General features: G+C 39.8%; 2 protein-coding genes across 3 annotated transcripts in view; one reads left to right on the top strand and one right to left on the bottom strand.

Annotated features, from left to right (window-relative positions):
- Positions 1-2,030, bottom strand: part of ELF1 (E74 like ETS transcription factor 1) — an 84,793-nt gene extending 82,763 nt beyond the window's left edge. Inside the window, exon 1 of the mRNA XM_027720328.2 lies at positions 1,718-2,030. The gene's annotated coding sequence lies outside the window, so the exon portion shown is untranslated. The remainder of the gene's footprint in view (positions 1-1,717) is intronic.
- WBP4 (WW domain binding protein 4) lies at positions 1,854-25,371 on the top strand. 2 transcript variants are annotated; one of them, XM_039382891.1, is made up of 10 exons: positions 1,854-1,974; positions 7,904-7,976; positions 9,455-9,517; positions 9,613-9,736; positions 10,551-10,736; positions 11,580-11,635; positions 14,490-14,556; positions 16,525-16,676; positions 17,683-17,914; positions 20,259-25,371. In XM_039382891.1, coding segments are annotated over exons 1-10 (1,164 nt in total). In that variant the 5' UTR covers positions 1,854-1,972; the 3' UTR covers positions 20,468-25,371. The 2 variants fall into 2 exon arrangements, with proteins under 2 accessions (XP_039238825.1, XP_027576139.2); XM_027720338.2 differs by having other exon boundaries at positions 17,683-17,918; positions 20,260-25,371.
- Positions 25,372-26,737: the final 1,366 nt, after the last annotated feature.

Genomic DNA, 26,737 nt, shown 5'->3' with positions numbered 1-26,737 from the left:
AGGGCAGGGTGGAGAGGCAGTAAATGTATAGAATAGTGTATAGAGATCAGCGACATCCACTGGGTGGCAGACGTTTCACGTCCAGAGACGTACATATACAGAGGTATACCAACGGAAGCTCCTAAATACTGGGCTTGTTCCCTGTCTCAGAAGCAGCAACTGAACAGGCAGGGTAAAAAAAATAAATAAATAAAATTTAAAATGCCGCGGAGCAAGGTTAACATATTCTGCCTCCGTTTTAACACCAGCTTCTTGTCCACAGTGCTGAGGCACTGGAACTGTTCTGGCACTCGAGGGCCAGGGTTGTGCAGACTCATGGTGCCCCACATCCCTTCTGTAGGTGGGTACCCTCATGCAAGGCGACAGGGACCTTGTGAGTCTTCAGAGTCTCTGCTGCCCTAATAGACGAGTAATGCCTACAAAGGCCAAGCCTCTCAACTCTTCCTCAATTTAACAAACTCGGGGGGGGAGGGAGGAATTGTTTTGGACTAACAGCTGTAAATGTGTCCACGTGTGTAAGCAGCTAAGTTTTAAAGTTCAAAGAAACATAAAAAGCTAGTATTTTCCATGTATTTCCACTTAGCATCTAAACAGAACCATTTCAAAAGTTGCTTAGATGTTTCTGCAGAAGAGGCTGTGAACCAAATTTCAACCCAGTGCATATTTTTATAACCAAGCTGTAAACTACATAAAAACTACACTTATAATGGAAATGCTGACAAATGCATAACTCCTGCAGTCTGACCACAAGCCCTCCTTCAGGAAAAAGCAACGTTACCTCCCCACCTCCTTTCGCAGGCAGCTCGACAGCAAGCTGGGGTGGAGGGTGGTATGCACAGGTACCTCTGCCTTATCCTTGTACGATGGATCGAGGTAACTTCTTACAACCCGTGTTTCCCACATGTTGAATGAGCCACCTCATGTTTTTGCCATAAACAACCGGAGGGCCTCTTACAGCCATGACTCACTCCGCAGGCTTCTCCTCCACCCCTGTGCGTGACTGTAGCAAACAGGCTGCCAGCTGCAGCCGGTGAATTAACAGGACTTTTTTCGCAGAACCGTGGGGAGATCAGTCACACAGGGCGGGGGGCGCGGAGGCGGTGGTGTGGAATACCAGCCCGGGGTGAATTGTATTTGGGGGGGAAGCAGCAGAGGAGGCGACCCAGGGCCAGCGTCTCGGGGACGCCCGTGCGCGACCGTGTCCCCGCCCCGGGACGGCGCCCCTTGGCTCCCCCCCCCCGGCCCCCCTTCCCCGCCGCGGCTGCCCCACGACGGCCGGGAGGGAGGGAGAAAGGGCGGGGAGGGAGACAGGCAGGGAGAGAAGGAGGGAGGGGAGGGCGGCGGCGCCGGGGTCAGCGGGGAGAAGGGGGAGGCGAAGCCGTCACGCAGCGACAGCCCTCCCGACACACGCGCCGCCGAACTCCCAGAAAGTTGGCAGGGACGTCCTGCGGGACGGGGTTCCGCCGGCCGCCACACAAGGGCGCGCACCGTCGCCCGGCCGGGGCCCGCCGCCTCCCGAGCCCCTCCGCACCCCATCACCGCCCCTCTGCTCCCCACACCTCCCCTCTCCCGCGGGCACGGCGGGGCAGGGACAGCCCGGTACGGGACGCTGCCTCTGGCGGGGCTCGAACCCATGGCCCGCGGTGGCTCTCCCCGCCGCGGGGGAAGGGTCAGAGCCTCCCCGTCCCCCCGAGCGCGGGACTCAGACGGCACTCACCGAGCGGCGGCAGCCCCCGCTCCCTATCCGAGCGGCTCCCGCTGAGCGCTCGCCGCTCCAGGGGTGAGGGAGGAGCGGGCGAGGGCAGGAGGTGGGGAAGGGCGGGGGAGGAGAGCGCGGGTTGAGCCTTCCCGGCTCCCGTCGCTGCGCTCCCTCCCTCTCCCAGCGCCGCCCATCCCGCCCCGGCGGGCGCAGGGGAGCCGTGGGGAGCGGAGCGGAGGGGAGTGGAGCGGCAGCGCTGCCTGGGGAGCGGCGATGTGAGTGCCGGGGCTGGGAGGGAGCGGGCACAGCTCCTCGCCCTGCGTGCCGGGGCCGGGCCGGGCCAGGCCGGGCCCCCGCAGGCCGTGTGGGGGCCAGGGGTGGCGGGGCTGTGGCGGTGCCCCGGCTGCGGCCCGCGACCCCCACCCCGCTGAGAGAGGGGTTTCCTCGTCGCTGCGGTCCCTCTGTTCCCGGCCGTCCTCCCTGTGTCTTTGGGTTGTTTATTTGTTTTTGCTGCGCTTTCGTCCCCTTATCTCCCTGGCACACGGCGGGCAGCGGCGCCTCCCGCCGGCGGGGGACTCGACGGCCCGCAGAGCCGGGCGGGCTGCGGGGAAGGGGGCCTGCGTCCTCCTGACCCCACTCCGTTCCCTTGCAGTCCCCCGTCCTCCTCCTCCTCCTGTCTCCGTCTCTCTTGCCCCGCTCCCTTCTACCTGACCCCGCATTCCCCCCTGCACCTCTTCCCCCTGCACTCCCCTTCCTCCCCCTCTTTCCGTCCCCCCCTGCAACCCCTCTCCCTCATCCCTTCTCCTCCAGGTCCCTCCACCCTTCAGGCTTCTTTGACGTCTCTGGTCCTGCCTGGGTGAATCGCGCGGAAGAAAAGCCTCTGTACCTTGGTTTTACCTGGCCGTCGCTACCTCCTTTAAGTCTTTGTTTAGGAAATTTGTGTTAGTACCTGAGCACGTGTGTGGGGGGTAGAAATCCAGGTCGAGGTCTTTTATTAGTTGCGAATGGCACATGAATGGCATTTGCTCGTTTCTGTTACTTTTCAGGATATCCTAACTTCCCTGCTAAAACAAACAAACAAACAAACAACAACAACAACAAAAAAAAAAAACAAATCTTAAACTGGTCAAAAATTTCTTCTCTGGGGCCATATTTGATGGTGAGCTGTGTGAGGCTGTCTTGCAGACTGGTACTATGTACAGCAGTGTTCTTAATTTTAGGTATTGCTAAAATTATACCTGAACAGTTTCTTGACCCAATTTATGTTGCTCTTTTTTTCTCTCTTCTAATTCTTATCAAATTCTTCCTGACATAGCCCATATCTTTCTTCTGCATCTACAGCAGGAGACCTCTGGTCTCAGTAGATATCCCTGACTTCAGATATTTAACTTTTGAAGGCTGACTGAAGCAGTTTGCTTTTAGGTTCCCTGTATAAGGAAGAAACATGCACCTAAGGAGTTCAGTTTGCTTCTCAAGTGCCTCTTTAGGATGGAAAGAGCAATATTTTGGAGATTACAGTTTCTATCATTGAATTGGAAAACTAAGACAATGCTAATCTGTCTATTTGGACAACTGAAGTTAGGGGACATGACCTAGAGAATTGGAGTTCCATACATGCAGAAGGCTGCCTTCCCTGATAGCCTTGTGCATTCTTGTATATTATTAAAAATATTTTTAGCATTTGAAGTAGTTGAGTCACCATCCCTGGAGGTATTTAAAAGACATGTAAATATGTCACTTAGGGACATGGCTTAGTGGTGGATTTGGCAGTGTTAAGAGTTGGACTCTATGATCTTAGACGTCTTTTCCAAATTAAATGATTCCATGATTCCATAATTTACAATTTAGAGAAGAGGGCTGGTAAAGCAGATTCATGAAAATTATCTTCAATGCCAATACAGGTCAGACTTAGCACCTTCTGCAAACTCTGCTCTCCATGAGATATTGTGATTTGTATGTAGTTCAGAGGGGGCTAACACAGTAATAAAAAGAAGCAGCCACTTGGATTGTAAATTAGAATTTACAGAAGGTCTGCAAAAAATATAATTGACTTGAGAGCGAAAAGAACAAAACCATATAGAGAACTGCCATGTTTCATGTGGATGAAACTCCCATCCAGTACTACTCTCTCAGAGCCCACATATAGACGTATATTCCGTGTCCATATATGTGGGCTCCGACGTATGTGGACATACACATGATCTATTAGAAAGCCAAAAAGCTAAGGTTAGGTAAAGGACAGTCCTGTGTATTCACAGTGTCAGGGATGCTATTTTCTTTAGTCCTTATTTTTAAATACCATTTTTAAAAAATACAAATTAAGGGTACATATCTAAGAAGAGGTTTTAAGGTAGGATTAGTGCACTGTGAGTGAATGGAGTTGCTGTGAATTATTCGAGAGCGTGAGCCATGGCACTGGGACCTACTTCGCAAGAAAACCTTTTTGCCCTTCTTCCCTGCCAATCTTAGTACTGCCTTTTTAGATCTCAACAATACTGGGATATATGAATTGGAATTAGCTGCTCTGGAATGGCTTCCCATGTGGAGGAGGGTCTATTGTGAAATACATGTGATTGTTTTCTTTTTCTTTTGTTCTTTCTACTTCTTTCAATTACAGAACTATTACTTTCCTTTAGACGGACACAGTATTCCCAAATAGTATTCAGAAATAGTAACAGATTCTGTGTCCTTTTGGGTGGCTGTTTTAGAGCAGCCACAATATCTACTGTGAGTTACTGTCTTTGTGTTGTCAAAAACTTGAGTCTTACTTACTTCACACACCTGTACTCAAGAAGATGATGCATGCAGCAGCTGTTCAGTGCTCAAACCTGCAGAAAGCTGTAAGATGTTAACTTCCTGTAAAGTCTTCAGAGGTTGTAGATACTCAAACCAAAAAAGAGTGCTGAGCCTATATGTTAGGGTTTTTTACCCCCTGAAGGCTTATAATTTGGACAGATACATCCCTGATACAGACTCCCCTGCATCCCTGCCAGATTTCAGGTCTGTTTTAGAACAGAGCCGTTCAAAGCAAATGCTTCCAGATTTTGTTTGCACAGCCAAATTCTTTTTTATTGTGTTCAGAACCACCTAAACCTGTTGTCTCTCCTCCTTCCCCCCTTAATTTCAGTATGTGATAGGAACAAAATCCTCCAGCCCAGTCTCCAAGTAAAGTTTGGCAAAGCTGTCTCAGCTGAAGATAGCTACTTTATGAGGGTTTCTTAAGCCTCTGTATATAAGGCTTGCTGTTTGCACCACCTGTTTAAACATGAATAATATAGTAGCTTGTGAGGAGAAGAAGGTAGGCACTTTGGGGCCCTGGACTCTGGTACTGCTGGCATTACTCTGCAGGTTACACTGTTGACAGAACCTGTCCCCTTGATGTGCTCCCAAACTGGTTCCCACGCTGGAGTGTCCCAGTCACTGCAGCGTAGGCTGCATGATCCTCATGGCTCAAGAAATGAATTATGCACAGTAAAAATACCTGAGTTTCCGTGTTTTCTCTCTGAGTTTCATCATTTTCATGTCTTTTGGAATGGCAAATCGGGCAGGTGCTGTTAGTGCAGAATTGCTATTTGTTCTTCCTCATGTTCTCGCTCCTTCTGACATTTTAAATGAATTTTGGAAATCTGAAAATTGTTTTAACATTGATGCTACTTGCACTCTGCTGTTTGTAGCAAAGACTTTGTCATTTCATTAAAGTTTCAAGAAAATAGTTTGATTTTTACTCCCTCTTTTTCCCCTCCTTCCCCCTTAGCCTTCTGAACTGTTGCACATTCTGTGTGGGTGGTGCGACCAGTAAAAGTGGAAAGAAAATCACTGCACTTGAGGAAACATAAATTTCTTGCAAGTTAGTATAGCATTTCCAATTCTGGATGGAAGTTTACAGCAGTTTGTCCAGAAGTTGCCCGGTACCCATCTGTGTCGGTGCTTGCTCTTTTTTCTAGTGGTGTGAACTCAAGTGGAAAATCTTTAAGAGAATTACATAGTATATAAGATTTCTCATGCCCATAAGGCACAGAATTGAGACTGTAAGTTACACAATTAATTTGAAATGCAGAATTTAAAGTTCCTAGGATATCTGGTTTTCTGCACAGAGTACGATTTACATTTATTTTATATGTAACAATAGAGAGCCAGCTTCAGTTTTTATCAAAACCAATAGAAGATGAAGACAAAAGGCTTCTGTGTTCAAGATGTGGATTTGTACTGAACGCACAGGTGTGCCCTCAAGTTCTCCAGCATGATTGCTCTATGTGCAGCTACAGTGGTTTGCAACAGATGTGATGTCCAGTAGCATTTAGGAAAGAAATCAGTGAAAAATATAGCTGTGAAAATACAGCTCGCCAAACTCTCAGGTGTTGACCTGTGGTGGGTGCAGCTGTACAGTCTTAATTTTAGCACTTACACTTGATTCTGTTAAAGAAAAAGAGCCTCCTGTGTTAGGTTAAACTTGGAAGTAGGCAGAGATTCCTGCATATCCAAGATATTCAGTGTAGCTTTTTTCCAATTTATGTGTTTTATATCAGAATTGTTCCATTGCCTTAGAAAGGTTAACCCTGCCTTTAGCTGGAAATTTATTATAAATGATGTTGAAGGATTTAGAGACAATTTAAGAGTTATAGCTCAAATAGGAAAAAGGATCTCAAGGTATTTTGAGCTCTGAATTTTTCCCTTCCACTCATCTGGTTTTTCAGCCAGAGCATTTGATTTCTCAGGCTTTGCCCCTGGTACACTTTTTTGTATCTCACAGTAAAAGCCTTTGAATTAAATGTGGGACTAAATAATCACACAATTTTAAAATACACCACTTAGGGATGAGCAGATTTCTCTGCTCATAAATTGGGGAAAGCCCAGCTACTGCTTTCTAGATTTTCAGAAAATTGCTTGAAAAGCTGCACATTGCTAACACAGTATCGCTTACAGATTGGTACATTTTTGCAGAGTATATCCTTTGCACTTACGCTTTTAAATAATTGTAGCTTCTTGGTAATTGTACTTTTACATTAAGCACTGGTAGGAGAGTGTATTTTGATACCTGCTTAAATTTTAGGAGTTGAGTCAATCAGGTCTGTTTCTGTAATTAAAGATCTGATTGCAGGTATCATGAGGATTGAGGGTGCTGTTGTTGTGTGTGGAAAAAGTTTTGTTTTCATTGAATGAGAATGTATTTTCCTTGGACTTTGTGCATTGATCTTCAGACAGAAGACAAAGATGAATTTTTTGGGCTGACCTTTTTTAATGTTGTCAGTGTAATCTTGAATTTGTTTTTTTTTTTATTTTGTCCCTCATTTTTTCTCTTTTTAACTTAAAAAATGTAGAATTCTGTTGCTCAGTTGTGTACTGTTGAACCAATGCATTGCATCTGTTGCTGCAAGCCTATGAGAAATAGAATTGTTTCTGCCCAAGTCTTATCCGGCATTATAAAGTGGTTTTTGATGAAGAAACAGTCATTGGAGCAATTGTTTATTTTGTTGTTAAATACTTTTATATACTAGCTTTTGAGCTCTGAAGTTTTCCCCAAGTTTCCTCACTTACCTAGTTGCGTGGTTCAAGAATAGTTGCATTTTTACACTGAAACATCCAAACAATTTACTGCCATGTCTGTGACCCCGCAAGTCAGAATCTGGTCTAGGATTCAGTCCGCAGTGTCCAGAGCTGCACCTTTGTGTTGCTGAGTTCATTGTGTACAGTATCAAAAGCAGGATTCAGCATTAAATCTAAAGTTTCGCTTAGAAACATCTACTGATACGTTTTTATTGGAAAGAGTGTAAGTTGCACTTTTATGACTGTTCTGTGTTTATTGGGGTATCTAGAGCTGCTTTTTTATCTCTGACTTGCTTTGTCTTGTATTTCTGATTCTTAAAACACCACCTCCATTGTAAAAATTTTGCAGTCTTTAGGGGTCAGCTGGGCAGAATCCTAATACTGTACTGTGCTTTATGGGACACAGTAGTCAATATAGCTACTCTTGCTGGCTCCCCAGACTTTGCTAAACAAAAAAACCCCCAAACAAGCAAACAAAAAACCCAAAACAACCAAACAACCAAAAAAAAAAAACCCACAAGGAAAAAACCCTCCACCTCCATTTAATCACCCAAAGAAGACTAAATTTAGTTTCTGAAGATGTAGATATATAGATAGATATGAAAACCTGTGGCTTTGGTTATTGTTTCAGATTAAAGATCTTTTTTTTTCTTTCCCCAGGGCCGATTACTGGAAATCTCAGCCAAAAAAATTCTGCGATTACTGCAAGTGCTGGATAGCAGACAACAGACCTGTACGATGGTCTACCATACCATGTCAATTATTTTGAATTACTAGGAATTTGAATTACAGGCTTTTAACATCACTTTTTGATACTAGTCTATTGATGCATGAAATTTGTTTTTAAAAAATGTCTTTGTAATACTTGTGATCCTTAAAATATACTGCATGAGAGCCAGATACCTGCATACAAGATGGTGTGTGCTGTTCTACTTAGCAGTACAGATAAGAACTAAAATATTTGACCCTGCTTTTTTCTTTGACTTCTGTAACTTAACATTTGATCTGTCTTGAAACTTTGTCTGCTCCTGTTCCTCACTTTCATGTGCAAGAAGAAAGCAAAACCTGGCATTTGTACTGTTTCTATGTGGTAGGCATGGTACAGCCAGCAGTCTTGAGCATTTAAAGCAGGTTTCTTTCATTTCACACAGCCCACGGAAATATTACAGGTGTTTCTGACTTGTAGATGTCTTTTGCAGACTACTAGACCCATTGGTTTCTTACTTAGAAATAAGTTTTGCATTCCTGATTGGATGCCAGGAGTACTCTTAGAGCTGAGCTTCATCAGGCTTACAGTAAGATACCTCAATTAATTAGCTCACAAGAACTGCAGGTATCTTCTTGGAGTCAGTGAAGAGAACTGCTTATAAAGGGAGAGATATGAGTACCTTCTAAAGTCTGTCTTCAAATGAGTTATCCCTGAATGTGCATTCTCTGCACATCAGTTCATGCAGAGGAAAGAAATTCTAGGGTTACTAGGTCAGATTTAGGCACCTAACATCTGAACACCTGAATGAGCTCAGACATTTTTTTCTGAGAACCACAGGAGGACTTCCACTGTTGTGCCCATAGGGAGCTTCTGAACTCCTTCCAGCTTCTACTGGCTTGTCTTCCTGGCAGCTTTTTGGCTTGCGGACTGTTCCGTTGTTTTTATTTACCCAACTCTCCCACTTTGCCTTTTCTTTTTCTCTCTCTCTTTCTCAGATATGTGGACCTGCAGTTCGAGTTCATGAGATATTTGTGGAGTTAACATTATCTAATTAAGGGTGGTAGCTAATATTTGGAACACTAATTAACCCATATGGTTTTTAAAAGTTTGCATGAGAACAGGATAAAAAAAAAATTAATGACACTTGGAAGTGTCATCACTTGGAAGGATAGCATGAAGAGGGAGCTCAGGTTCCCTGTTACTTGTCTCTAATATGTTGCTGAACAGTATTATTTGAAAAAATTTAAATCTTATAAATACACTGAGATTCTGTGATACCATCCTGGAGTGTTACTGATTTTTCATTATTTCTATGTTGAGTGTTTCTCAGTGTTCCTGTGTTCCACCCATTTCATAGCTTTAGTTTTGCTGTACATGATCTCAGAACAGGTTACATTTAGGTTTGTTCAACTAAGCTTAGTCTAACTAAATTTTAAGTAACTAAAATTATTTTTAAATTGTATAATACATATAATTTTTCTTGGTTTTTTCTCACTTTGAAGAGCATTGATTTTCATGAAAGAGGAAAGAATCATAAAGAAAATGTGGCAAAAAGAATTAGTGAGGTAACTCAAATATCTTAATTGCACAAATGCTTATTTTTACTCTCTTATCATATTTGTGTAATTTATTCTCTTGGGGGTTTTCTGTTTTGTTTTAGATTAAAAAGAAAAGCTTGGAAAAGGCAAAAGAAGAAGAAAACATGTCAAAAGAATTTGCGGCAATGGAGGAGGCTGCAATGAAAGCATATCAAGAGGATATGAAAAGGCTTGGAATTAAGCCAGGTAGTTCACATAGCTGCCAAAAGATAAAAGGCAGAATTGAAAGAATATTGAATAGGAAAGTTTTGTCTTAAATTGGGTTTAGGAACATGAGAGGAGGCTTCCAGGACTGTGTTTGCTCATTAATAATAAAAAAAAAAAGAGTAGTCTACAATTTGCAAGTAGTAGAAGTGGCAGCCCAGAACGTTTTCAGCTGTGGTATCCTCTGATGTGTGGAACAATCAAATTCTGAGTAGAAAAATTAAACAATGTGATAACAAAAAAAAAAATAGGCTGTAGTTGGTGCTTTGAATGACCAGTGCAGCTTCCCTTGATTAACATTATGTTTCACTTTTGCCAGTTGGAGACAAAAGTTCCTATGTGTAGGAGAAGACTGGGTTTCCACTTGTGTCTGACAGTGGAGATGAGAATCTCCTACTCAGCTTGCAGTTCAGCAAGTACCTTTGTTCTGTCCCTGTGAAGACATACTATCCTCTAAAAAAAAGTTTGTAGTTTCAGGCTACTGTACCAGCTGTCTTTCTCATAACGCTTTTAGCTTGGTTTTGGTTGTTTGGTTAGAGCTAATTGATCCAAATGGTTTTTGTTATTCATCTTTTTAAATCTGGACTTTGTTATGACACTATGGAAGTGCTACCGTGTAAGATTCTTTGAATATAGTCTTTTAAGAGTGCTTGCTATGAGTGTAATATTGATGACTGTCACACATTAGTTAAAATACTCATAAGAACAAAACTTCCTATTTTCTGCTGTGCAAGTGACTAATATTTAAGTGCAGATTATTACTCTTTTTTATAAGGGCAGTATTGTTTTCTTTAAGATGCTGTAGGTCCCAGTTCAACACCGAGTAAAACACAGAGTAACACAGTGGAAACTAAAGGAAAGAAGGAAAAGAAAGAGAAGAAGGAAAAGAAAGAAAAGAAAAAGAAGACAATTGAAACGAAGCAGTGGGTGCAAGGACTGTCTCCAGAAGGCTATACATATTACTACAACACAAAAACTGGAGGTAAAAGGAAATGCAGATATAGTTACTGGATCTGAGTGAGAAATGACTACCTGCATTTCTTTACTCTTCTGCTCTTTCAGTAGTAAGCTGATTATTAAAATGTGAACGATTTGATGGAGTTTTGATATTTAACATTCAAGACTTAGGCATCCAGAATTTCAGAGTAGTTTTGCTGTTGATTAAGAATAGAAGAATGCAGTAATTCCACAGTTTCTGGAAATGTTTAGCCTGTCAGAGGTTAAGTATACAAAAGATAGCTGTGTTCTTCCTAAACAAGTTTTCTGATCAGGAATGTGAAATAAACCAATTGTTTCTTTCCAAATTTACAGGCTTTATCTAACTGACTTTTCTTGAAGAACTGTGTGTTGTGATCTACTTTAGAGCATAAAAGCCACCCTCTTTTATGATTAACGAGAATGTTACAAACTGTTTCTTATAAATCTAAGGATTGGCACTAGTATTTACTGTAGTCTTTCCTCATACAAGATAACGTCCAAAAGGTAAAAATCTTGTACGTTTGGTTTCTTCTGGCCTAACATTTAAAAAAGGCCAAACAAACCCCCCACCTTTTTTTTTAACTGAATTTTCAGTACCTGTGTATCAGCCATATAGAGTCTGAAGGGTCACTAATTCCAGTAAAGCCAGGTGTAATTATGATACTTTGATTTATTTTTCATACAATAGTTTCATCAAGGATTATTCATATTCCAGTGAGGTATATCTATATTATTTTTTTATATATGTGCACACATCAGTGTTATATCTTTTAGATCTTGTTTTATAAAAGATTATTAAACATAAACAGGATTGAATGATGGGTGAATTATTCCTTTGTTTTTTCAGAATCACAGTGGGAGAAACCTAAAGGATTCCAAGGCAACTCTCAAAACTCACAAACGGTAATCAAATACTATTATTCATACTTTTCTTTGTCCTTGTAAACACTTAACAGAAATAATCTAAGCAATTTGCAAGTCTTTTGGTTGCAGAAAATAAATTGTTTGCCCTTTATAAACTTAAGAAAACACAGAATCATTTATGATAAACTGAAATTTTACTGCACAAATCTTATTTGGATTATTTGTCTATCAAGGGAGGAGAAATGATAATAGTGGTTGGGTTCTTGCAGAACATGCTTTTTCTTACGCTTCAGCCCATAAAATTGAAAGCTTTGGGGAAATTCTGAATAAATTCTGTTGAACCTTTTGTGAACAAAATGTAATTTAAAAAATCTTACATATTTGAAATAGTTAAGCCTCCTTTATCTTAGGAAACATTGAGATTGCATTGGCAAGTAGTTAAAAAAAAGAGTGCCTGTTTTTTGTGTTTACTTTAGGATACAGTTATGTAATAACTTCTGGTTTTCCTTGGTTTATTATGATCATGGAACCTATGTACAAGCAATTATTTAACATATTTAGAAATTTAGCATGTTACTCTATTTTCCTTGTTTGAGGCACGGGGAAACTTGCAGAATAGTCCAAAGACAGAAAGACTATTATTAATGGGCTTTCCCCTGATACTTATCACTCCAGGATTTTTGTGCTTTGCAGCATTAAAACCAGGATTTTTCCAAATCTCCTGTTAAGTGATGTTATGTTTCTTGTTTTCAAGATAGGTGCCATATGTACACTATGATTTAATGTAAGTTTTTTTTTGGTTTGCCAATGTTGGATTTTACATTAGAGTTCAAAAAAGCCTGGTGTTTTCAGAGTGCTTAACATTCTCTAGCTCTATATTGTCCCATCACATGCTGCTCTGGCTTTCTGATTCCCTTATCCTGTGGTTTTGCACCACTTGTTAATCAGCACTTCAACTTTATCTTTTCAGTCAAGGCATAGCATTGCAATATTTATAAGCCAATCTTACTGTAGCCTTCCACCGAAGGAGGCGGTCCTGAAGCTAATCTTGTATGGTCTTTGGTGCATATTTACCCTGACAGTGAACTAGTTCAGGGAGTGAAGGCATCAGAGTTTAGGTTAGTGCTTTGTAGGCTTATTTCCTTGCCATTGGCTATCTGGTTAATCAGAGAAATGCCAGTGTGGGGAGAGCAGACTGGGGGGAAAAGGCACTCCCTTCTTGGCAACAAATTGAAGTTAGCTCAGCTCAGCTATATCATAAACACACACCTTCAGCCTTGGATATCTCTCTAGTACCACATGGCTGTATTTTGCCATTCCTTCCTCACCCTGCTCAGTGACTTTGTGCTGTCTTGAGTTATTTTCGCTACAGCTAAAAACAAGCGTTTGATTGCTCCCTTATTTAGTCTGAGCTAAACATATTGGGAACACTCCAGGCCTCTAACAAGGACTCACTGGCCAGAAGTTAAAGGGCATGCTTGCAATATGCCGTGCAAGTGAGATTCAGGAGCCCTCCTGGTTTTACAGCACATTACATTGCTGCTCAGACTTTGTAAGAGGTGGGAAGAACAGAATAATGAAGAGGCATGTTGAAGACTACCTATAACCAGTTAGATTGACATTGTGCTTGTTAGCATTCATGTCATAGGATACTCAGTGTGCCTAGTGTCAAATATTTGCTGAAAACCTCCAGGCACCAGGTCTAAAACGATCAGGATCTAACACTTAACAAAAAGGATAGGTTGTACTTAAGACTACTTTTTTGATCCACTTTCTACTTACGTAAAAGAAACATTCCTTTTGCTTCTTTTCTTGAAATGAGCACACTGAAACTTTTGAGGGCAAAACCTTGAAGAAACTTGCTTACTGAAGGCTTTTTTGCCTTTGCATGCCCTAAATCTACTGGTACATTTTTTTTGTTGTTCGTTTACAGAGTGGGTGCAAGAAGCTTAACTTCTGATTTTGTTGTGTTTAAAAAAAAAAATAACCCCAAGTTTTATTAAGAGTATTAAGCAAATGTAGAGGTATGCGTGTGCAAAACGTAGACGTTATTAATGCCAAAATAAGGTATGGTGAAGCAGCACAGATATTCTGCCCAACACAGGGGAGCGGGCAGTATTAGTACTTAAGGAGCAGTGAAGTAGTTGTATGTGCTAATGTAGCTAAAAATCGGGTTCTTAAGGAAGATGTTAGGTCATGGGTAATGCTGATCATCTATCTGTAGCTAATTCTGAAAAAAAAAATTACATTACATGTCCACAAAGATACGCCAGCAAGTTCTGCCACATTTCATACGTATTTATAAATCAGTAGGGAAAAACAGACCATTGTTGAAATCAGTGCTTTACGGAAGAAGTAAAATCATTGGTGTGCATTCATACAAAGTTTGATTCTATATTTGTGGTGAAAATCTATTTTGGGGTACATTTCTGTTTGTTTATTTAATTTGTGATAGTATTTATTGGTATTGGTTTTTTTTAACCCTCACTAAGACCTGAGTCTTCTAGAGAATTTTTTCATCAGTCTCTAGTAAAGACAATAACACAAATAGGAAATTACAACCTCAGGGGTGAATACTTTGGAAAATAAAGAAAACATGTAAAATAATGGTCTATATAATAATTTGAACTTCATGGCAACATTTACTATAGAGGCTCATACAGATTATCCACTGTTTGAAAAATAATTGTTTATGTGCATTTGCAATATTTTAAGTCATGGAATTCAGTCTCATTTGAGTCAAAGGGAATATGTTCTAACAACATTAGGGGTTCAAGCTTTAAACCAGTAAAATAACCACAGACAAAAAATACTCAGGAGTTGAATAATCTTACAAGTGATGCTTTGGCTGATCCCGATAACTTTTTCATTAGCTCCTGTATCTTTTTCCTAGGGAGCAGAGTGGGTAGAAGGTGTCACTGAAGATGGTCATACCTATTACTATAACACACAAACTGGAGGTAAGGAGAGAACTCTGTTAAGCTCTGTTTCAGGAGAGAGGGTTTTCAGAGAAGCTTTTTGTTTTGCAAATTAACTGCATTTTAAGGCCGTTACTAAGTTTCGTATTTTTTAAGCTGCAGTCTTAGTTGAAATATACTTGTTGCTTAAGTCACTGCTGGCTTTACAGCTGTATTGTCAGTGTGTATAAGTTCATGCTTCATAGGGTTTTTTAGACTTCAGCTTGTAACTTTAAGCATTCTTCTTTTCTATATGTATATTGAAATTAGAGTTAGGAAACTAGAAAGGGGATTTTGTTTTCACGGGTATGTAGTACTAAATAAGAATCTCCTAAACTTTTCATCTTGCTGGCATAGCATTGATAAGAGAGTCCAGAATCTTACCTCCCACTTCTTTTCCCCTTTTTTTTCCCTACATGGGAACTTTGTGGTGACTCCCTCAGAATGTTTTCTAAATCTGTTTGAATCATTTTAAGGTCAATGAGGCCTCTCTGGAGAGGAAGTGATTTTTATACTGGCTATGAGTTTTTCTACTGCTGTTGGGTATGAAGTGGCATTCCTCATGATGCCAAGAACAGAAAAAAACCCCAACCAAAACCTTTCAGTTTTTAAACCAGTCACTCCCCTGCCCCAATGATTTGTGGTTTCTTCTTTGGAAAGGGAAAAGAGGTGTTGCTTATTTTTAAACATTGCCTTCTAAGTTCAGATGCATTTTATGCATTTGGGTGTATTGTTTTTTTAAGTTCTTCAGAGACATATGACACTTGTGAATAATGTGTTTATAGTCATCGCATTTGGTAAAATTTTGGCTTGTGAGATTTCAAATTGATCCTTTACTTTTATATAGCTGTAAACGTCTTGGAAATGTTTGAGAATTACCTGTCAGTTCTAATAAGAGTAATCCCATCCTCTGAAGACAGGACCAATTTTTAACTGATGTAAATAGTCATAATTGTCTCATCTTAGACATGTAACTTAGGAGACTGGTATCTCTGGACTTAGTGCTACAAGTCGTGCTTTGGGAGGCTGTACTTTACTCCAGTGTATGTGGCACCTAAGAAAGTGAACTTTCTCATTTACTAATCTAAAGCCAGATGACAGCAGTACCGTTAAGTGACTGTGCTGTTCATGCAAAGTCCTTCACTGCCAGTTTTTTACACCTTTACTTCTTCAAGATACATCTAGACACTTACCTGTTAAATGTTGTTTGCAGTTAAGGATTTCCTTGGAAATGGATAAAATAATTGGAAAAGTAGTAGTTTTGTTACATCTGAAAACTTATATAAAATTATAGATGGAAAGTTGGCCTACTTTCGCCTTATTCTTACTAAAACCAGTTTTAAGACCACTGAATCAACTTTTATTTAAATATTTCCTTTTGATGTATTTACTGGAATACTACCTTTTAATTGAAAATGAGGATATGTATGTACATATCCTGTCCATACTTTCATGTATTTTCAGATTGATGTTTTTGTTTCCTTGTTTGCTTGACAGCTTTTAATTAGAGACTTAACGTTACCAAGCAAAGGAGCACACGGAAGGGGTTTATCATGCTGGAGACCTGAGGCTTGCAGTTATCATTCTTTACTTTATCCTGTCTTTGTAATCAGCGAACAACTCAAATCAAATAGGCACATCTAGAGGGTAATTAATTCATCGGTCCTGTGTAGGGATGAGAGCGACCACAGTCGTGCGGACCACGGTTCACCGTGTGTTTGAGCTAATTAAAACAAGCTTTATCAACAGTGAACTCAGCTGTCATGACTGTATCTCTGCTGGGAAGTGAAATGTTATCTTTCTAATTATGTTTATTAAAACAAACATACTCAACAAAGGCAAAACCCTCGTGCTAAATTATTTGCTGTATTTTTGAATAAGGCAGCACTGCTTCTAAAAGGTAATGTTGTCGAAGCAATGAAAGATCAAAATTAGAAGCATAAATAATGGTTGTTCAAATGTCTTGGACAGTATCCACATGGGAGAAACCAGATGGTTTTGTTTCATCTTCAAATGAGAAGAGTCGATGTGACAAGCATTCCGAAGAGCATGCAGAAACAGCATCTGAATCAGACTCAGAAGATAGTGAAAATGAAGCAAAGAGTTCAGAAACAAACTCCAAGGTAATTTTTCTTCAGATTTATTTTATATACATCATCTTATACTAAAAAATTATTGCTGTATCTTTTATCTCTTGTGATAGGCTGTACTCATTGAAATGAGATTAAACCGTATGACTGAAAGTAGCATTTTGCACTTCTTTAAATAGTAAAATGAATCTTTGTTCAATTGTTTGGCTCATTAGTGGCACTGTTCCAGGATAGAAAGCATGTTCTTTCCTTCAACTCACAAGAAGTACCTTGAATTCTGCAAGATATGTGATGTTCTCTGAGAAAGGTCACTGTCATCTCTCTGAAATAATCCACAAAATGGTTTGGATTTCAGTGTGAGAATGACTTCAACCCTTCATTGGTAAATGTGACTGCCAATGGACTCCAGGGAATGCTTTGGACCGAAAATGGCATGGTTGTAGTTTCCTTATTAAATTGAGAAAAAGCATTGACACCACATAGTACAACATCTGTATCAATTAAATATTTAAAACCTAAATGTTAAACTTTTGGTAAAAGTGTGTGATTATGGTTTTGGTTGGGTCAAATGGTTTTTCTGAACAGAGACAATTTAAATATAAAATGCATTCATAGGCATATGTATTTTTGTATCACCGTGCATCATTATAAACTGCTATCAGGTATTAGCAATAAAGTGTGTGTATCTGCATGTACATAAAGCTGCATGTGAATTTTTTTCCTCATTTTTTTATTTTAAGACACCCTAAGCTTTGTTTTTAAGTAACTTTGAATTGGCTATGCCTTGCTAACTTCAGCCAATGTAGATGGGCTTTTCCATCTTGAACTTCTTGTAACATTTAAGACTTGTTTTTCAACTTTATGTAATGAAAGCTCAAGAAGAAAAATTTGCAAATTATATTACAATATGAACTTGTTTCAAGTTACTCTTGGTTGAAAACTATGAATAGTAGATAATACTAAATAAAAGATGTAAAATAAAGATACATTATGTTTTTATTTAGGCATTTTTGCTTAAGGTGGGTTTTTTCCTCTTTAGAGGAAAGGAGATAACAGTGAAGAATCAGAGGAAGGGAAGAAATCTCCTAAAGCTAAAAAGTTAAGTCCATATGGGAAATGGCGAGAAGTTAAGTCAGAAGAAACTGGAGATAAAGAGAAGAGTACATCAGCTTCCCAAGAAACCTCTAATGATGGATCTAACACGACCAACCCTTATGGAAAATGGAAAGCACTTAAGGAAGTAGGAGAAGAACAAGAAAAAGAAGAAGAAGAAGGGTGAGTATCTTTTTTACCTCGATTATTGTCATAATGTTGTTTTCAAGAGCTGAAGCTTTTTCTTCTGAATTCTGGAAGCATTAGCACAGCAGTAATAGGAATACAATTCTTTCTGCCATGATTATTTTAAGTAATAGCTCTCCATTGCATATGTCAGTGGTGTTTTGGTTTTAGTGTAGAATTTTACTGTAAGTACAGAGTAAATTAAAGTGATTTAAGAATTCTAGTCATGCATCATTTTTTCAGAGGCTGAGTATCAAATGTTTAAATGTTGTTACTCTAAGCTTAACATCATTTCCTTCATAAATCTGGTTCAGCTTCCTCAGGCACTCTTATGGCTGCTTTTTGAACTGCTTCCAGCCTTGGAACAGTAGAGGCAGCTTTCTTGGGGCCTCCAGCTTTCAGGCTAAATTCTGTTTCTTTTTCATGGGTAACTAGTTGGGCAGACTTCACCTGGAGTTTGAGATCTATCTTGATCTTCTAGGACCACCAGCAACTTTACGTTGATCGTAGTGGGTTAGCATTGCTTTGAATTCCTTCCTTGTGGGATCAATAGTTGCTGACATAATGAATGTGCTTTTTTAGACTCCAGGCAATTTTTACCTGACACTGGTGTGTTTGGCTGGGTTACTCCCACAAGCAGTGGATCATTTCTCACTTTGTGGTATAGTACTGACTTTTAACTGTTCACTTGAAGGACACAGCCTAGAAGACACTTCAAATTTTCTATCTTACTTTCACCGAGTATTGCAGTAAAAGACTTCTGGTTCAACTATTTTCTTGTTCCCTTTTTTCTCTCATTTCAAAGAGAGAAAACAAAACAAAATCCACTACAGCCTTTTCTGCTGTCACAATGACTAAGTCCTGAAGACTATTAAAATGGGGTGGGAAACACTTTCTCTAATGATTTTACTTGGGAGATGAAAGACAAAATATGTCTAACGTAGTTATGCCAGTTTTAAATCGGGAAGCTGTCTCTCCCTCTCTCCCTCCCCCATGCCTGAGCAGATGTTTTCATGACCTGCATCTGATCAGGAGGGTTATTTTTGTTTTACTGCATAGTGCCTGAGGTAGCTTTGTTTGTTTGTTTGTTTGTGGGTTGTTTTTGTTTTTTATTGTGAAGCATGCTGTCTTTTATTGTCATTTTCTTGTGGCTCCCTCTAGGAGTCTGGAGAAAATAGGTTTTGGAGAATGAAAAGTCTTCTTCCTTATGCTTACTCCATTCTCCACATAACACCTGTGTTGCATCGGCTAGCTGCTCCTTGACTTCTGAGCTGAAAAATTCTTTTGGGGTTTTGGAAAGCACTGTCTAGTAAAAAGTGCTTTCAGCTACTGAACGTTATGGATGAGTCTCTGCATGAGCATGCAGGCTTGAGATAAACACATGTCAATGAGACAAATGCAGTTCATTATTTAATTTAAATTGAGTCTAGGCACAGTGACAACCACTTTCAGGAGGTTTATATTTTCAGGATATGGCAGCACTTGCATTTTCTTGACGTACTTGACTTGCAATCATTCTTATGGCTCTTGTTTGGGTGCTCGAACTGATCCATGTCTTCCTTGAAGAGAGAACTTGAAACTAAGTATATACATGAGCTGACATCAGACTAATACTTGGTAGTACCAAGAGTATTCTTGCATGGATTGGCCAATGTGTATCTCTTTGCATCAGTGTTGTGCTGGCGTGATTCCTGACGGACTTGTGACTTAAGTAACTTTCTGCGAAATGTTTCGTTCTTCTCTACCGTATATTTATGCCACAGGTTATCTGTGTGGAACACAGTGTTTTGCTGTTGACCCCTTAAAACCAATTAGTCATTTTTAGTTGATGTCTTTGGTTTGTTCATATCACTGTTAGCTGTGATCCTGGCCTCCAAAGCCGCCTCTCCCAACTTGGGGTCACTGGCTGATTTGGTAAGCTTGTCCTCTCTTCTGTCGTGCAGTCCCTTGAGGATGGACACTTGAGCAGAACTACTCAATGGTATTTTGGCAGAGAACCACTGCTAATTACTCACTGACTACTGTCTGTCAATATTCTTATATTTACAGACATGCAGCCTTGTTATCTTTTGCGGGACTGTTTACATGATGAGTACTTGGTCCATGGTCTAAGCTCAGCACAGAATGAGGTTTCAGTTTGTTACTTTTTGTGGCAACCCACACAGAAGAAACAAAGAACATGGATTTTTTTTCTTCATGCCCGTCATGATGATGACTAGAAGACTGCATCTAGCTGAAAGCTGCTTTGACAAATAAAAATAGCTGTTACGGTCTGCAGTACACCACGTTGTTTTCTCCATGTAGCTTAACCCTTTTATGTTTTCCTCTCTCCTCCTAGTGAAAAAGTGGACCTGGAGCTTCCAAGTACAGAGAGTGACAATGTAGCACCCCCAGTGTTAGAGGTTCCGGAAGAGGAAACAGTGATGTTTAAAGAGAAGACAGTCACCTCCCTTGGAGACCTGACAGAAGGGGTGCCAACATTTAAAAAGAGAAAATTTGAGAATGGAAAATCTAGAAACTTAAGACAAAGACTAAGTGATCAGTAGTACTTAACAAATCATTTTAGATTCTGTTTAAGCTAGAGTGAATCAAAAGTTTAATATTTTAAACAGGCTTTTATAAAGAAAATGTTGGATAGAAATTGAGGATTTATAGGTATTAAAACATATGTGAGTTATTTTATTTTGATGTGATTGGTTTTGGAATGGAAGTTCGTGTTGTGTTACTTATGCAATATTGTAAATACTTTTTATTTTAACCATGCCATCTAAGTTCTATTTGCTCTGTGTATGCTGTTTTAAATATGTTGCATAACATATTTTACTTCTTTTCTAAGTATGTGAGAATGTAGTAATGTTTAATATGGCAAAAATGAAGCAGATCTTTTATTTTTACAGAGGAACTGGATCAATAGCATGTACTAGAGAGCAAAATCATCCCCCAAGATTGTTTATGTGGAGTAGTTTCCCCACTAATGAATAAAAATATTGTGCTTACTAACCTTTGGTCAATCGCTTGCCGAAGAGTAGGTGGTGAGACTGCCAACATTTCAAACTGATCATTTGAAAGCTGTTTTTAGAGGAGTTAGTCACATCAGTGCCACCCATTCCAAATGATGTTCTGAAAAATTATTTCTGTACGTGCATGATAGATGTATTAAACCTCTGCAGAAGATTTAAACCTGATGAATCTTAACTTGTAGTAACAGCACCAGAGCCCTGTTGGAGTAGACATTTTTTCTTGTTGTATTTTGCTTTATTGTTGCCTACTTCAACTGTTACTTATAATATTTTCTTTTTTTGGTCTTGCTTTCTTTTTGTCTCTTTCCCAGAAAAAAAGTGCTTGCCTGATATTTTAAAGAAAAAATAGTCTAGAGACTTGGCCCTGCTCTAGCATACAGGACCCTTTTTGAGGTGAATGTGTTTTATCTGCTGATAAGAAGAGTGTGTTGCATAGTTGCAGTGTTCGATAAGCTGAGAGGGACTTAGTATATTGAAGCTTGATCATTCTCAGTACCACAGGAGAGGAAAACAAAAGATCAGTAGAGCTGATGGCTGTACTGTTCAAGATGACTTGGACATTTTCTTAAGGATTGTAGATTTGATTTCTTCACTTGGTGGCATTGGTCTGCATTTAGCATCATCAAGATTCATTGCCTGTGTTAGAATACAGCTGCACTTATTGCTTCTCTAGCAATGAAACAGTGGACCATAAAGGTTCAAATAATGAATCCATTAAAAACTATGTCTATATTCCTAAAGCTCACAGTGTTTTGTTCAGGAAAGTCTCAGTCAAAAAGAGGTGCAGTTAAGACTGTTGTCAAGAGTCCAGCAAAATAGAGTTGGTAACTGCTGAGCTTGAATTGCTTTGAGAAAACAACTGTTAATCTTTTGGATCAGTGGAGAAAGGAGTGCAAGACAGGAAATCTGATTTATTGTGTATTACAATGGAGGTGAAGTCTTTTTTTCTATTATGGGACATTTGCTTTATGTGTAGAAGAGAATTAAGTATTGTATTTAATCCTGTGTGTTTTCTTGGCTTCATCAGGGTTGTGGGGGTTTTTTTCTGATGTTTATTCTGATAAATTTGAAGGTTTCCTGTAAAATCTGGCCCTGGATTGTCATTTAGAGATGCAGGACGTGCTGGATGCTTTCACAGTCATAGTTCAGGAATATACAACATGCATTCCACATGAAAGACCTCACATGCAAGGCTAGAACAGAAGCGTCTTTCCTGCCAAGGAGAAGTTGTCAGGTTTCTTATTCAAATTTTTCAGGTTTTGTTCTTATTTGAACGCTACTCTGGCAGCTAGGAGTCTGCTCTAACTTAGTCTCCTTATGTTTGTGACCAGTTTACACTCTTCCTCCCAATTCACACAAGTACTGTCCTTGAGTTAAGTAGCTTTTCTTCATCTTGAATCCATCACATCATCTCTCTTCGAAATCACAAAAAGCATCCTTGTGTGACAGGACCTTCAGTGCTCCACCAGCACTTCTCTTCACCCATTCCAGCCTGAGTCTGCCTAGACTAGATTTGCCTAGGTGATTTTGCCTGGGCTAGTTTGCCTAGAATAAGGCCACACATGATGTCACTAATACTTCCTTAGCATATTGGAAGTAACTCTGGGTATGTCCCTAAACCATATTTGCCTTTCACATGACCACATCACACTGTCTGCCAGGGGTGCCCTGTGACTTAACAGTACAACCAGCTTTCTCTACTCCTTTGCCATTGCCAGCTGATGAATTAACAGCTGGTCATGCTCTCCTTTCGAGCACAATTTTTTTTTGTACTGCTGTACTCATCCTCCTTTTGTTACTCCAGGCCTAAGATATATACATTTCATTATGATTTCTGAAAAATTATTTTACTGTTTATTAGTAGAGTTTTATCCAGTAGTATAGCAGGTTTTTTTGTAGGCTCCACTTTTAATATCCTCTGAGGAGGGCACCTTTCCTCTTGTTATGAGGTTTCCAAAATATGAACATCTTTCCTTTAAAATGTTTTGACACGTTGAAGTCACAGGCGGGGATTTAAGATACCTGTAACTACATCCCTTGAGTAGATGTTTAAAAACATCTGAAAATGAGTGTTCAAAACTTTTGTTCTTGTGGAGCTGCTGTTAGTTGTAATATGAACCAAAGGTCTTTGTACTGTGTTAAATAGACAAACCAAAACATTAGGAAAAGAGATTAAAATATTTCTTTGCTCACCTCTAGTAAAGTTAGTTTAAATACCTTGTGCTTAGTTTTGCTGATGTGACTTTTAGAGCTTGTGATTCACAAAGAAATACAGATATAGCCCTTTGCTCTCTACTACCTCTGAAAGTCAGAGACTAGTTTATTCCTAACTGTAAATTATAAAAAAGGCCAGTTGATTTAAATTCGATATACACAAAGCCATTGTTTAATTTTGCAGCGTGCTGTCATTCAATTTTCCTTATTGTGTATCTAAGCCAAATATTTTTCTGTTCTACGCAAAAATACTGTCTTGTTTGAGATTTAAGGCAGACACTGCTTTTCCAAGACATCTGTTTTTTCACAGATCTCTCTCCCTTCTGTGCTATCTCCCTGCAAAATCTTCTGCTTTTGAAATTTGCTGTACGAATCCTCTAGGTATTACTACAGTTACACTCCTCATCTGCTAATCCTTCCTTGGGCTGCACTGGCTTTTGACAAAGGAATGTTACTGTTTCAGATGAGTGTTTTCTTTTCTGACTAATCCATTTTCTATCCTACAGCATGTTTTTATCTGCTTGCCTGGTTTTATTGCAAGCTCGAGTGAGGACTACATCCTTGGTTTTACAGGCTGCCATAGATATCATTAGCAGTATGAGAAGGAGAGTCAGAGAGAAAGGGAGTCATTGCAATTTCTGATGATGATTTCTGTTGTGTGGTTTAGAGCAAGTCAATTCACTGCTCTGTATTTTTCTTTCCTTGCCTAATATTTTCACCTGCCTTGTTTGTTTAGAAAGACAGCTTCATAGTACAGGACATTTTGTGCATGTTTTTACAGCAGGGCCTGTCTAAAGTTGGTGATACTTTTAGAAGCAAACATACTGCATATACAGAAAAAAGAAAAATTGTTTTATTGTGCATTTGCTATGCCAGGAGCTGTGCGGAGACCTGCTCAGTTTTACCCGTGTTACAGAATAATCCTTGTTCCTATTTAGGCTAAGACAAATTTTAACCCTTCACCTGGGGATTGGTAGATTGAAATCCAGACTTCCCCAGTAGGGTGAAGTTTCGTTTGACCATCATAGATAAAGTCTGTGCTGCAGCATCAGCCAGTCCCGATATTGAGATTTAGAAGGTGAGAGGGCTGGTCATGACATGGATCTGAGTTAAATTCACTAATCTGTGCATGTATAAAACCATTTCTCCTTTTTTTTTTTCTTCCCTGAAAGAGATTTCAGTGCAAATTTTGGCATCTCAGAAAGGGAGTAAAAAACTATTTCACGCTGCTTGGTTTCCTTGATTTGTTTTTTGAGTTGTGCCTCCCTTTTTTAGTACTTTTCTTATTATTGCTGTCTTCCTTGAATCGTCTTCTTCTGGTATTCTCAGATATGCAAATCTCTGTATCACTGCTGTGCCATGTTTCTGGCATCCACCTTCACCTCATCCCCTGCTCTGCTGAGATCTTCAGAAAGCTTTGCGTTCCTAGGTAGGCCAAGGTGTCTCCAGGTCCCAGCTCCTGCCAACCACTTCTGCTGCCTGTTTGCATTGTGCCCTGAAGAACTACAACCATGTCTATCTCCACACAACACACAAGCTATTTCAAGACTGACTACATGTGCTCTTTTGATTTCCTTGATAATTCATTTTTCTGAGACAGATTCCACTCCGTTCCTCCTATGGGGTTTGCAGCCCTAAAATCCTTCTACTTGTTGGTACAAAAGCTGTCTATACCTTCTGCTATGAGCTGCAGCAACCCTTGGGTTCTGTTTTGTCAGCCATACCTCTTCAGTCTCTATCTACCTCTTTAGTCAGCTTACCTTCTACCTGCTAAATTATTTAACTTAGAAATTGTGTTAACCATTTGTGTGATTAACAGGTTTAGCTTTGTGAAATGTTTCAGGGTAGAGCTTGAATAAAATTTTCTGCACAAAGCAAGAAGTGTTGCAAATAATAATCTCAAAAAGGCTAAATTTGCCCAAGAGGATTCCTAGAGAGTGTCAGCAAAAGTGGGTTTGATTTTACGTGTAAAACCAGAAACAGTCTATGTTAAAAACCAGAAGAGAGCATTGTACAGACCACGGGATGATGACAGTGGATTTTAATGGCTTGTTTGGGGTGACTGAAGAGTGCTTGTTTTAGTTTATAAGTAACATCTGCAAAGTTAAACAGCTGGTTTATCGTCAACTGCTTCTCAGTTGCAATTACAAAATATTGCAAGCTCTTGATGTGGAGTTTATATGAAAATACAGAATAAAGCTTTCATTTGAACAATCTGCGTTACTAGTGTTCATCTGTTCATCTGTTCCAGGGTTTAGGACAACCTGGAAGATTTATGGGTGCATATTCTGTTAAAAGTGGGGCCTGAGGCAAATATGAACTATATATATATATATAAGAACTATATAAAATATAAAATATATAATAAAAATATGAAAATGCTTCTTAAAAGAAATACTTTTATTTTGTTGTCACCAACATGGTGTCTGGGTGCCTTCCTGTAGCACATTAAGTGGTTACTGCAAATTTGTTTATTCTGTGCATCAACTATGAGTAATAAGAGGCCTGGGTTAAAATTGTTATTTTAAAAATTATTTGTAATAGAGTTCAGGTAAGGTTTGTTGCAGTTACTGTTAGTAACATTCAGAATAAAGCTGAATATATGAACTTTGTGATGACAGATTGTGATTCAGTTGTTACAAATTTGCTGGTCTCAAGAACAATGAGCAGTGCCCTGAGAGTTAGATACACACTTGATGACTAAATGGAAGTAATCAAGCTGAGGTACCTGGGCTGTTCTCCTTCTGCAGAGGGTAAGCATCCATCTTTCCACTGCCATAGAAAGGGCTACTTCCAAGGGCACACACAGCTTTTGTCTGGCTTCCTTCTTGGCTGAGTAAGATGCTGCTGCACAAGACCTCAGCAGGGAAAGGAAAGAGATCGAGGTACTACTTTTCATATTAATGGACAGGATCTGCAGAGCGATGAAGTTGGTGCCTTGCACCACCTGTAACATGATATCTGTGGGTAAGGGCCCAGTTCCACACTGATGGTGGGGAGGGGAAACCAGGCAGATGGGTGGTAGTTTATGTTTGTTGTAACGATGTTTGACAAGGAAATGCAAAGCTACAGGAGAAGGCTGTTGTTTCTAGCAGAGGAACCTGCTCTTGCTGTATCGCACTGTCCCCAGGGGCTGTTCACTGGCCCCCAAGAAGTTGTTACCCCTTTTCCTCCCTGTGCTTTGTTACTGTAATTTTTCCTGCTGATGATTTCACTGCTGGAAGTCGTGATTGCTTGTAGGAACCAAAAAGCCCAAGTTCAGAGTATTCCATCCTGAAAACACCTCAGAAATGGAAGTGTTATACCCCACATCCCTTCTTTGAGGACAAATGCCAGCCCACAGCCAAACCCCATCACAATCTCTCAGCTCTTACATCCCACAGAAAGACTAGGGTGGAAGAACTTAGAATAAAATACAGCTTCGAATCTTTCAAAGTTAGGAGCAAACAGTTTCAAATAATGCTTTCTCAATGAGGAGAAGCAAATATTCCTGCACTGCAGGCAGTGACCTCCTGTAGAAGTAGGTCTGCTCTATCCCGAATTCTCTCATAGCCATATTTTGCTAACACACACACACACACA

The sequence above is a fragment of the Pipra filicauda genome, unplaced genomic scaffold, assembly GCF_003945595.2.
Source record: "Pipra filicauda isolate LSUMZ 115617 unplaced genomic scaffold, ASM394559v2 scaffold28_size6257848_pilon, whole genome shotgun sequence".
Taxonomy (NCBI): Eukaryota; Metazoa; Chordata; class Aves; order Passeriformes; family Pipridae; genus Pipra; species Pipra filicauda.
This window is presented reverse-complemented; position numbering and strand designations above follow the sequence as displayed.

Excerpts from the sequence above, each read along its gene's own strand:
- WBP4 (XM_027720338.2), top strand. Across the intron at positions 16,677-17,682 it reads GTTCAGAAACAAACTCCAAG|AGGAAAGGAGATAACAGTGA; the intron begins GTAATTTTTCTT and ends TTTCCTCTTTAG. Across the intron at positions 17,919-20,259 it reads GAAAAAGAAGAAGAAGAAGG|TGAAAAAGTGGACCTGGAGC; the intron begins GTGAGTATCTTT and ends CTCTCCTCCTAG.